Source organism: Triturus cristatus, chromosome 3_1 (assembly GCF_964204655.1).
Source record: "Triturus cristatus chromosome 3_1, aTriCri1.1, whole genome shotgun sequence".
Lineage (NCBI taxonomy): Eukaryota > Metazoa > Chordata > Amphibia > Caudata > Salamandridae > Triturus > Triturus cristatus.
The window spans coordinates 18,029,668-18,042,522 of record NC_140583.1 but is presented as its reverse complement, the minus strand read 5'-3'; the positions used below and the strand labels follow the sequence as shown (position 1 = coordinate 18,042,522).

The 12,855-nt window shown below is 52.0% G+C and overlaps 1 protein-coding gene across 3 annotated transcripts in view; it reads left to right on the top strand.

Moving 5' to 3' along the window:
* Nucleotides 1-1,602: 1,602 nt before the first annotated feature.
* The window catches only part of DDB2 (damage specific DNA binding protein 2), a 171,319-nt gene continuing 160,066 nt past the window's right edge, over nucleotides 1,603-12,855 (top strand). Inside the window, exon 1 of one of the 3 annotated variants that reach the window (XM_085646609.1) lies at nucleotides 1,603-1,750. In XM_085646609.1, the coding sequence (XP_085502735.1) occupies nucleotides 1,666-1,750 (85 nt within the window). In that variant the 5' untranslated portion in view covers nucleotides 1,603-1,665. The remainder of the gene's footprint in view (nucleotides 1,751-12,855) is intronic. The other 2 variants (XM_085646608.1, XM_085646610.1) reach the window with 2 other exon arrangements.

The following is a 12,855-nucleotide window of genomic DNA, read 5'->3' as shown; positions in this document are numbered from 1 at the left end:
CTTGGAGATCTCCAGAGCCATCCGATTCTGCGCAGTAGACATCGCGCTCACATGACGGTGGCATCTTCAGAACTCCATCTTAAGTACTGCGGCCTAGTAGGCCCGAATGCGAACTTAAGCAAAAACAAATATAACGGTAATTAAAATATAGAAATGAAGATTCTAATGTTTAAACCCACGTTAATCCCAATATATATTAGTATCTTCCTAGCTTGTAGCAACATTTAAAGCAATAATACTTACCATTGTGCAGCACTGGAAGCACAAACCATCACAAAAGCAACATGAATCGTGCAATTCTCCATTTCACCACATTCTAAGGTTAGTTTGCGTACCACAGTTATTTATTTAAATTGTTTGCCATGCAGTTAGCATTTTAGTCCCACGTGAATCTCGTGTTTATCAAGGTGCAAAGGTTGATTAGTCTTGCCATTTCACACTAGTTAGTACGAGTTAATACTTAGAAAGATTACGTAATTAATTTCATGCAAAATAGAGGAGGTATACAAAATTTTGTTTTACCTGCTCCATCAATAGGAATAGAGGTACGCGGAGAAGAGAAAGGGAAAAACATAGAAGCAAAAGAGAAAGGGGAAAAGGAATACCATACTCTCTTACAGGTTTCCCTCCTTCTCGTTTGGCAGGTTCCACCCTTGTTCCTCCTGAACATTGCCCTCCCCACCTTGCTGTAAGTTTACATTCTTGTTTATATTTCCATCCTGTCCCTAGCAGGTTCCACACTCTTTCTCTACTGTTACAGGTCTCATTCCGCAACCTGTTTTAAACCTGGTCGCCTGAGAACTTCAACTAAAGATGCGCCCGAAAGAGTGCCACTGTGCCAGTATATTAATCCAAAGTAAACTCTTGTTTTGTGCTATCACCCAGCAAATATAATAACGAACCAAAGTATTTGAATGTCACACAATGCTTGTTTCCTGGCTGCGTTTTTTTCTGGTGCTTTGCACCAGGTAACCTCTTAGAGTTTCTTGTTGCTCAAATGGGTGAAATTTCTCCTATTTAAATGTTTCCCTCCTCTTCATTGCTTGAATTTGCTCACGGGAAAGTATCACTCATAGTCGTTGAAATGTCACTCATAATTACACTAAAATTGTGAAAATGTCACACATAGCAATTAGAAATCTTGGCCGCTAAATGGACTAAAACTCACAATGAGACCTAGAAACAACAACCCTTCAAAGATGGCCTCCACGCTCCCGCACATTAGAAGACCACTGACGAGTCCTGGAGAGAGAAGAAGGACTACGTGTGCAGAGAGTGGTGTCGACAACAAGGATGGACCAAGCGTAACAGCCAGCGTGTGCTGAAAAGGACAGAGAAGGAGGACCGGCCATGTCACAGTAGCGGCCATCTTGGAGCTGTGCCATCTTGTTGCTGTGCTGGGGCACACTGGCCACAGAGCAGATGTGTGGGTTTCCTGGGGGTGTTTGTAGTGCTATAGTGCCGCCTATGTATTATGGTTATCAAAGAGGTAGGCGGCCTCCCTTCCAGAGTGTCCTCATGGGTCCCCCGGGTCTGCGGTTTCACGGCCGAGTTTGAATGGTCTCTTGTGTAGCCCGTCCCCATTGTTGTGCGCGGTGTCTTTGTTTTGGGTGTTTCTGCAGCAAGCGTGCTGGTTGTATAACGTGGGCGGGGGGAGGGGCGGTGATGTTGGGGGGCCCCCAGGCAGGACTGCAGCGACCGAGGGGGGGGCCACAGGGACGGCTGCACCGAGGGGAGCGGAGGACTGCAGGTAATACTGTGTGTGGGGGGCAAGACCTGCAGGTAATATGGGGGGTGGCAGGGAGTACTGCACCCAGGGGAGTGGGGGCAGGGAGTACTGCACCCAGGGGAGGGAGGGGGGGCAGGGAGTACTGCACCGAGTGGGGGCAGGAAGTACTTCACTCAGGGGAGGGGAGGGCAGGGAGTACTACACCCAGGGGAGGGGGGGCAGGGAGTACTGCACCCAGGAAGGGGGGGGGCAGGAAGTACTGCACCCAGGGGAGGGGGGGTGCAGGGAGTACTACACCCAGGGGAGGGGGGCAGGGAGTACTGCACCCTGGAAGGGGGGGGGCAGGAAGTACTGCACCCAGGGGAGGGGGGGTGCAGGGAGTACTACACCCAGGGGAGGGGGGCAGGGAGTACTGCACCCAGGAGGGGGGGCAGGGAGTACTGCACCCAGGAAGGGGGGGTCTTAAGACCTGCAGGTAATACTAGAGGTAGAGAGGGGGTAGGGAGTACTACACCCAGGGGAGTGGGGGGCAGGGAGTACTGCACCCAGGAGGAGGGGGCAGGGAGTACTGCACCCAGGGGAGGGGGGGCAGGGAGTACTGCACCCAGGGGAAGTGGGGGGCAGGGAGTTCTACACCCAGGGGGGGGGGCAAAGACATGCAGGTAATATTGCGGGTAGAGATGGGTAGGGAGTACTGCACCCGGGGGGGGCGGGGCAAGACCTGCAGGTAATACTGGGGGTAGAGAGGGCCAGGGAGTACTGCACCCAGGGGAGTGGGGGGCAGGGAATACTGCACCCAGGGGAGGGGGGGCAGGGAGTACTCACCCAGGGGAGGGGGGGCAGGGAGTACTGCACCCAGGAGGGGGGGGGGGGCAAGACCTGCAGGTAATACTGGGGGTAGAGAGGGGCAGGGAGTACTGCACCCGGGGGGCGGGGCAAGGCCTGCAGGTAATACTGGGGGTAGAGAGGGCCAGGGAGTACTGCACCCAGGGGAGGGGGGGCAGGGAGTACTGCACCCAGGAGGGGGGGGGGCAAGACCTGCAGGTAATACTGGGGGTAGAAAGGGGCAGGGAGTACTACACCCAGGGGAGGGGTGGGGCAGGGAGTACTGCACCCAGGGGAAGGGGGGGCAGGGAGTACTACACTCAGGAGGGGGTGGGGGCAAGACCTGCAGGTAATACTGGGGGTAGAGAGGGGCAAGGAGTACTGCGAACGGGGGGCGGGGCAAAGCCTGCAGGTAATACTGGGGGTAGAGAGGGCCAGGGAGTACTGCACCCAGGGGAGTGGGGGGTAAGACCTGCAGTTAACACTGGGGAGGAGGTCAGGGAGCACTGCACCCAGGGGAGGGGGTGATAAGACCTGCAGGTAATACTGGGGTCGGGGAGGGGGGAGCACTGCACCGAGGGGAGGGGTGCCAAGACCTGCAGGTAATACTTGGGGGCCAGGGAGTACTGCACTCGGGGGAGAAGGAGGACCAGATGCCAGGCCTTTGAGGTAATACTTAGGGGACAGGGAGTATTGCACTCAGGAAAAGGGGGGCAGAGCCCAGGAACTGGACGAAATACCCAGGGGAGAGGGAGCAAGGGGTCAGGACACAGAGGTAATACTCAGGGGCAAGGGAGGACTGCATCCAGGGAAGAGAGGGAGGATCAGAGGCCAGTACCTGGTGGTAATACTCATAAAGTGCTGCACTTGTAGGAAGGAAGGGAACATGTTCTAGTATCTGGATCTTGTATCCAGGGGAGTCCTCCACTCAGAGGAGGGAAGGGGGGCAGGGCAAGGAGGTAATACTCAAGTGCCTGGGAGGACTGCACCCAGGAAAGAGAGGGAGGACCAGAGGAGCAAAACTCACTGTAGTACCCACCACAAAGGGAGCTAGATGGGGAGGCAGAAGTTTTTCCGTCGGGGCAGCTAAGGCCTGGAATGAACTTCGTTTTAGCCTGAGAAATTCCAAGGACCTATTTGCTTTTAGGAAAGCGCTCAAAACATGGCTGTGTTAATTCTTCTGGCCGGAACCGTCAGTTAGGAGGACTGTAGCAAGCGCCAGGACACCTTAGGGTAATCGTGCGCTATATAAGTTTTACTAACATAACATAATATTCCCGGCGTTAATACTCATAGCAGAATGTGAAGAGGGGCCCCATAGCCTACATACCTCACAGATATTCATTGAACTGAGGTGAATGGGGGCCCCTGAAGGATTGAGGTCCCACCTGAAGGGTTGGGTGCCCCTACTGCACCACAGGGAATGCATGATCTAGGGTTATGCCCCGTGAGGAGGGGGGGGCGGTGGAAGTAGGGCATGGGAAAGCGCAGTGCAGGGGGACAGGTAGGGAAATGGCAACCCTTGTCTCGGGCTACCATTGATAACTATGGATCACTGTCCGGCCGTCCTGCCTGCCTACTTACACGGGGACTCTGGCAAAGGATACCCCATATCTCATGTACCCAAGCGTTTACACAACACACATGATTTCTCTGTTGCTTACCTCCAAAGTGTTAAATACTGATACAAGTATGGCCAAAGAAGTTCTCCTTCATATCACGGGCGACGATCATCCCCGGGAGCCAGTCATGGCATGACAAAAGCTTGGTGGCAGCTGATTAATAGCTACTATTTTTAAATGAATATAATGATTTACTATTTATTCGGTGAGGGTTTTACAAAGTGAGTACGTGATCCAAGTGTGTCACGGCACTGTGCAGAATAAAAGGTGACAGCAGGTTACAGTGAGAACTGGTTGGAGGTTATATACAATAAGGGACGAGATATGCAAAGGTTAGATAGAGGAAAGGCAGAAAATCCGCTTATCTCCATGGATAGGATTCAAGGTACTCTCTGCAGTTTACAATGACCGAGTAGTACATTGGATATATTTCAAGCACAAATGATTTAACACTCTTCTTGAAAGATGCCAAGGAGGGGTTTGTGCGAATCTCCGGAGACAGTGAGTTCCAGATCCTTGGAGCATTTCCAGTGAAGAAGCGTGAGTGGGATCTCTTTCTTAAATCTAGGTGGCTCAAAAATCAGTGTACTTGAGCTTCACAGGGAGCGTCTGCCTCCAGAACGGGTGAGTTTGCAGGCCTGTTATTTAGGTGTCCAGAGATGAAGTGCTTTGTGAGTAGTGCAAGCCACTTTGAATAGGCAGCTGACTCCAATCAGGAACCACTTGAGAGTGATCAGTAAGGGAATAGTTTGGCCCAAGAGTCTGGCTACTGAGAAGAGTCTGGCAGCCGCATTGAGCATTGCCTTCATGGGTGTAAGGGAGATTTCAGCGTGCTGACTAGAATTGCAGTACCGTAGTCAAGCCAAGAGATAACCAGCTCCTGTATGACATTTTGGACATTAGGTAACAGGATGAAATGTTCGATCTGTAGAAGTCTGCTTTGGTATAAGGGGCTTTTGGTCGTGTAGTTGATATGGGTAAGCATGTTTGATTTCTGTCCAGTGTTATTTCAAGGGATGTGCAGTCAACAATGTTGGGAGGCAATTGAGTATATCTGGGCAGGTGAGCCAGTCTTCTTTCCGGGGAGCACTGTGCAGGGGAGAAATTAGGAGGAAGTCAGTCTTCAGAGGGTTTAGCTGTAGGTGGTTAACCAATAGCCAAGACTGAACAGTTAATAGCATTCTATTTAAGTAAACAACACCAGCTAGAGATGAGATTTCTAGCTAAAGCTGTACGTTATATGCATACAGATGATGCAAAACATAGACTTGTTGGAGGACCAACTGAAGGGCATGTGGGCAAATATGGATCCCTGAGGACCCCTAGGCTGACCGGGGCAGGCATTGACAGTGAGAAGCCCAGATGAACCCCTTGACTGACCGGGGCAGGCATTGACTGGGAGGAACCCTGGGGAACCCCTTGGCTGATGGAGGCAGGCATTGACGGAGAGGAGCCCTGGGGAACCCCTTGGCTGATGAAGGCAGGCATTGACGGAGAGGAGCCAAGAGGAACTCCTTGACTGACTGGGGCAGGCATTGACAGGGAGGATCCCAAAGGAACCCATTGTCTGACTAGGGCAGGCATTGATGGGGAGAAGCCCCGGGGAACCACTTGACTGACAGGGGCAAGCTTTGACCAGGAGGATCCCGAAGGAACCGCTTGACTGACCGGGGCAGGCATTGACATGGAGGAGCCAGGGGGAACCCCTTGGCTGACCAGTCAGGCATTGACGGGATGGAGTCTTGGGGAACCCCTTGACTTTCTGGGGCAGGCATTGATGGGGTGGAGCTCCGGAGAACCCCTTGACTGATAAGGGCAGGCATTGACGGGAGTGTTTTAGTTTAGTTTGAGGGCAGCGGTTTTTGAGATAGAAAGAAAAGTAGTCGATCCCCATACGTGACTTTAGAGCATTGAGAAGAATTTTGTGCTCAATGTGTTGAAGACCAAGGAAAGTTCAAGAAGAACCAGTAGACATGAGTTCCCTTTGTCTAGAATGGAGAGAGTGTCCTCAATTATAACAAGTCTGGCAGATTACATTATTGGTTTCTCAGCCCTCAAACAAGAATTTTTCTCTTCAATCAGCGCCTTTTATATGTTGTTTGAGTTGAGAGACTGCACATCTTCTAGTACTTTGACCAGGATAGGGAGGTTGCGCATCACTCCGAAGCAGTCCATGTCTTCCAGGTTAGCTCCATTTTTCTCGAGGAGTTGGGTATCCTGACCTGATTTCAGGTAGTCTAGAACGGCTCCTTGTGACAGAGAGGAGTTGATTATCGAAGTCCAGAGGGGATGGGGGAGATGAGGCCTCAGATCTCTTTGTTTATTAGGGAGGAAGGGATTGGATCAGAGAAGTGAGCAGCACACTTCGTGATGTCGTCTACACTTAGCACCCTAAATTAATTCCAGGAGGTATTGTTTGGGTTCAGTAGTGAGGAAGGAAAGTCAACTGACTTGTCTCAGTAGTGTTCTCTCTCTCTCTCTCTCTTTTCTCTCTCTCTCTCGTTTCTCTCTCTCTCTCTCGTTTCTCTCTCTCTCTCGTTTCTCTCTCTCTCTCGTTTCTCTCTCTCTCTCGTTTCTCTCTCTCTCTCGTCTCTCTCTCTCTCTCTCTCGTTTCTCTCTCTCTCTCTCTCTCTCTCTCTCTCTCTCTCTCTCTCTCTCTCTCTCTCTCTCTCTCTCTCTCTCTCTCTCTCTCTCTCTCTCTCTCGTTTCTCTCTCTCTCTCTCTCTCTCTCTCGTTTCTCTCTCTCTCTCGTTTCTCTCTCTCTCTCGTTTCTCTCTCTCTCTCGTTTCTCTCTCTCTCTCTCTCTCTCTCTCTCTCTCTCTCTCTGTTTCTCTCTCTCTCTCTCTCGTTTCTCTCTCTCTCTCTCTCGTTTCTCTCTCTCTCTCTCGTCTCTCTGGAAGACTTTGTTTGTTACCTGATGATGCCGAAAAGTTTGCCTGGGCAGCTTCTTGTCTTATCGATTTGGGATATAAGGAAGGAGGATTTAGCTTTGAAAAATAGTTTGTTTTCAGGTAGTGGTATTTTGCCCCTAAATGTGATAACGAATCAAAACTGATTAATCTGTCTAAAATAAGGATGCTGCTTTATCCCAATGAGCGAGTGTAACAGTCAGATACTGGCCCTTTTACTGCACTCAGGGTGGAGACTGTCTGCCTTCTCTCCCTGTGTGATTCTGTGTAGTCTGTCATGACTGGCTGCTGTATTCATCTGACAGCTTGCTATCATGGTCTTAGTCTGAAAGGTTTGGTATGTTTTCTAGTTCAGGAGACCTGTGTCAAAGTCCTTTATTTAATATGCGAGCCCATCAAATGTATTGTGGGTGCATGAATGTGCCTAGATACCTAAGATGTGGTGTACGCCAGGGCTGGTGCCCAGCAGCATGTATGCTGCCCCTAAGGTTGGGTGGTGCACGATACGTTATGGTAGTAGTCTATGCTGCTGGCCCCCCTTGTCCCTACCTGTCCCCTACACTACGCCCCTACTCTAAAATCCATTGGGAATCAAAGTGCCTGTGCCTGGGTTCTGATTCACGTGCAGTGACTGAAGCAGGAAGAGTCTTTTGTTGTTCACTAGTCCTGCCTCAGGGCAGTCCCGCAGGTAAGCCTATATCCTGAAAAATAAGTGGCCGAAGACACAATCATGGCTGGCCACTTCATGCAAAGGAGAAGGGCTGCCAGCAAACCCGCCCATCATGTGTTATGTTCTGGTTGAGAGAGTGAGGACCGCAGCTGCATTTGTCTGGGCAGAGCTGCCGGGAAGTCAATACACCAACGGGTGGCAGTGCCTGCATGGCTGGCTGTAGGGGAGTTGTGACACCCATGACGAAAAGGCACTCTGGCAGGGTTAAAACACCCTAAAGTTTGGGAATAACTTTGAATCTGTCTAGATTTGGGATTCAGATCAATAGTTGGCTGAGACTGGATGAGCGCTGACCTCTGTGGCATATCGCATGTTCACATTTTACTTGGAAGAAGTTTGGTTCTCCTGTGCAGAGGAAAACTGAAGAGGCAGAATCTTCGGCTATCACTCTTTAAGGGGCAGTCCCTCACGACTCTGGAAGAACCCTCGCTGCTACAGCTTGAGAGGAGGAAGAGTGCTTGGTGTGCGGAAAGCCTACCTTGATTCACTCTTGCGCCCCCTGGTTCATTTGACACTCTGCTGCTCTGAAGACCTTCAGTGTGGTAAGCACATGGAGAACTGAAAACAACTTCAACTGCCCACCCACCAAGGATTTCGCCTGTGCACGGAAAAGTGAATTCTGCTGTGCCACCAAGAACTCTGCATCTGCGCACACTAGTGGCGTGGTGATTGAAAAATGACACACTCTACTTTCTACTTTGCATGACACTGCATGTGTGGCAGCCCAACCTGAAGATTTCCCTACACATGAAGTAAGGCCATCTTTGGAACAAAGATCTGGAGTTTGCAACCTTGAGTGCTCCAGCTAGAGAGGTGTCCTCTGAGCCGTTGGTTCTTCATCCACTCCCTCTTAGCATTGCAGATCAGCGTGGATTGCAGCCTGAGCAGTGATCTCCAGCGCAATTAGTGCCTGCGTTCCTCCTGTCCGGGTACTCCAGAGCATCGCGGTTACATCCCAGGCATTGGAATGGATCGACCAGCGAGTCACCTCCCCTGTTCGCCAGGTCAGGCACCCGTCAGCACTTAGTAAGTACTGCACGGAGGGCCTTGTGGCTTTACGAAACGCCCAGTGCTGAGCTTGGTAGATAGAGTCCTAGTACCTATGTATCTTTGCTACCTGCTCTCGGATCCAACCCTGGTATTGGCCTAGAGCACCTTGAAGAATCTTACTCATGGGACGATAGGCCGCGACACTTCTGAAAGGAACTAAGAACCTTTTACTTTATATGAATGAAAGTGTTACATATTTTACTTAAACGAATAGCCCCGCTTGGACAGGGTATTGTGTGAGCTGTGTGTGCAAGCTGATGCAAGAGTTCTACAACACAAGGCCTCTTAATAATAATAATAATAATAATAATATTATTATTATTATTTATATATTAGATGCATGAATTATCCCCGAGGGGATCTCTCGGCACCGAAGCAGTCAGATACAGGTCACAATTCCATACGGTGATCAAATATCGAACAACCATGTTTTCAGAAGTTTCTTGAAGAAGGTTCGATCTGAGCGAATGGGCAAGGGTGGCTGATTCCAGTGTTTGGGACCAAGAACGAAAAGGAGCGGCCACCATATCTGGCTGTACGGATCCGTTTTGGGCATAGCTCACTGGATCTGAGCCAGCGTACCGGGATATAAGGCTGCGGTTTCTTTTTAACATAACATGGTCCCCTCCCGTGCAGTGATTTAAAGACCAAACACATACATTTGAAGAGCGCACGCCTTTTTTATGGAGAAGGTCGCGTAATAAAGGTTCAGATAGAGATTGCGGAGAAATCCTCGATGGATTGACCTCGCTATACCCTCAAAGTTAATCGAGAGAGCAGGGACTTGATAATTCAGTGAGCTTGCAGGCGTGCTTAACTCCTGTTTCCCCAAGAACAGCTGCAGTAGTTGTCACAATGCTTGCCTTAGTGCCCTTGAGTCACAGCGGCCCTGGGAAACCAGCCTGACCGTTCTTGACAGAACTTCAGTGTGTGCATCACCAGTTCATCGTCACTGTATCTCCAGTGTGCACGTCAATCCATATATGGCTCACATCCAGCCTCGTTGAGTGTGCTCTCAAATATTGAACAATAATTCCATTTGTCTGTATATATTTCCGTCTCACAATTTTCTTTTATTTTCATTTTATTGGGGGTACTTCTATGGTGTGGACCTGGCTCCAGAAGGCAATGGCACACTTGATATTTATCTTACAGCTGTGAGACTTGTCACTATGTTTGTGATTAAAAGTCAAACTAATATTGAAAAGTGTAAAATAAAACGTAATATCTCATAGGAAGAATGTTTCAGGAGAATTGTGCAGTAGTGGGGTTTGAGTTATTTCCTTAATTGTAGCAATGATGGAGAAAGTCTGTGTTGCAAAGGGCCATCATGCTGGAATCATGCGATATGTGATGGAAAAGATTCCTGGCGAGCATCTTCAGTGTACGTCTTTGGGATGTCCACACTGGAAGAGTAATACTCCTTGAAGTGTGTATGCCACCACATGCCTCGAGTTTAGAAGCCAAATCGTGAGGGGTTCTCTTGTGAATGCTTTGTAGATCACATGCCTAACTTCAGAGTGGATTCTGTTGGCAAGAGGAAGCCAATGCGAACGTTTCGGAGGCGAAGCATACTCAAACCTTCTTTTGTTGTCGATTAGCCACCACCTGGAAATTTGTTTATGTGGTGAGAGTGAGGATCCTGCAAGGCCAGTGAAAAGAACGTTACCTGTCGATGTGTAACAAGACTAAGGCCCTGGACTTTCATCGGAGGTTCTTGGATGTTAACAGGGACTTTATTATGCATCTTAATTAAAGCTGTAACCAAGCTGTGCCTTTTCGTGATATGTTCCTTGAAAGATGGAGAGTTGCCCATAAGAACAACTTGAGATTTGATGGATGTTAGAAAGGGTAGACGGACCGAGAGGGTCGGCCGGGGTCAGGAGGAGAGGTCTCCGGGGAGAGCCGTCTCCAGCGATCGTACAGACAAGTAACTTCCCCCCCCCCACAGACAGATACCACACACGGATAAGGTTCAGTGTTCTTTATAAGCACTTCTTAAGGTACGGTTGAATGGTACAAGGAGGTCTGGACTCAGGGGTCCCCTCGATTCAAGTCTCTCAATGCAGGGTAAGGGGGAGCGGGACAGTCTGTTTACCAGTCAGGTAGTTCGGATGAGATGATGACTAGCTCACACTCCTCGAGCTTGGTGGTTTAGTTGGTACGGGCCGCGGCAGCGCCAGCAGGTCCCGGTCGAGATGGTCGGGACACGGTCCGCGGCAGCGCCAGCAGGTCCCGGAAAGATGGTCGATGTACGGTCCGCGGCAGCGCCAGCAGGTCCCGGTGAGGATGGTCGTTACAACGGGCCGCGGCAGCGCCAGCAGGTCTCGACGAGGATGGATGTTGCAGAAGGCCGCGGCAGCGCCAGCAGGCAGGACGATGGTTCACAAGAGCGGGCTACGGCCGCGCCAGTAGTCCGTCAAGGCTGAGTTCTCTCGGTGTCTCTCGACTCCAGGATACAACTGCCTTCCTGCTCCGGAGTTGCCCCAGTTATAGGGCAGGCGCTCTTTGATGTCCGGACCCTCGCACTTGGAGGTCGGAGGGCCCGGGATGAAGGTGTCCAGACACCCAGCAGGGGGTGGAGCCAGCGCCTGGGGGAGCTGGAGGCGATCGGCACCTGGCGGGGGAAGAGCTCTTGACACTTCGTCCTCCCATTGACCTGCCAAGTGGTCCGCTCACCTCCCGGGTGGATGGTGGTGCCGGGATGTCGGGGCCGGTCAGGCCCGGGGTTAGGGTCGGGGCGAGGCCACGCGGCCTCGTGGTGCAGGGCCCAAGATGGCGGCTTGAACCGGCCGGGGGAGCCGGTGGGGCTGGGCCCCGTGATGAGTAGAGGTCCGAGGGCAGAAGATCCGTCGGGAGACGGGGTACAGGTGCTTTTCGTGGGTTATGCCTGGTGGGCCGGAGCTCGGGCCCTGTCGTGCGGGGAGGGAGCAAGCCCTTCGTGTGGCCTGTCCAACATGCGTCCCGCCCAGCTGAAGGCGGGGAGAGTCACCCATCTCCTTGGGGACTCTCTTCGTCGAGGCGGAAAAAGCGGGACAGGCCATCCGCGTTGGCGTGGTCTTGGCCTGGTCGGTGCTCCACAGTGAAGTCCATTCCCTGCAGGGAAATGGACCAGCGCAAGAGTTTTGGGTTCTCCCCCCGCATCTGCATCAGCCACTGCAGGGGTCGATGGTCGGTTTGTACCCGGAAGTGGGTACCGAAGAGATAGGGCCGGAGCTTTTTGAGGGCCCACACCACTGCGAAGGCCTCCCTCTCGATGGTGCTCCAGCGCTGTTCTCGGGCCAGGAGACGTCGACTGATGAAGGCCACCGGCTGGTCATGACCTTCGGGGTTTAACTGAGAAAGGACGGCTCCGATGCCGTGGTCGGAGGCGTCGGTCTGTACCACGAATTCCCGACTGTAATCGGGGGCCTGGAGCACAGGGGCGGTGCACAGGGCGGCCTTCAGCTTCTCGAAGGCCGCTTGACAATCGGGGGTCCAGTTAATCCGCTTCGGTTGGTTCTTGGACGTGAGACCCGTGAGGGGCCCCACGATGCTGCCGTAGTCCTTCACGAACCGCCGGTAGTAGCCGGTGAGCCCCAAGAAGGCTCGGACCTCGGTCTGGGTGACGGGGGGCTGCCAGGACTGGATGGCAGCAATCTTAAGTTGTAGCGGGGCCACCAGCCCGCTTCCCACTTGGTGCCCAAGGTAGGTCACAGACCCTTGGCCAATTTGGCACTTGCCGGCCTTAATTGTGAGGCCGGCCCGCTGGAGGGCCTGTAGGACCTCTTGGAGGTGACGGAGGTGGTCGGGCCAGTGGCGGCTGTATACAGCGATATCGTCCAGGTAGGCAGCGCTGAACTCTTCGAGCCCCGCCAAGACCTGGTTCACGAGGCGTTGAAACGTGGCGGGGGCATTCTTCATGCCGAAGGGCATGACCTTGAATTGGTAGTGGCCATCGGGGGTAGAGAAGGCTGACCGTTCCTGAGCCCTGGGTGTGAGGCCGATCTG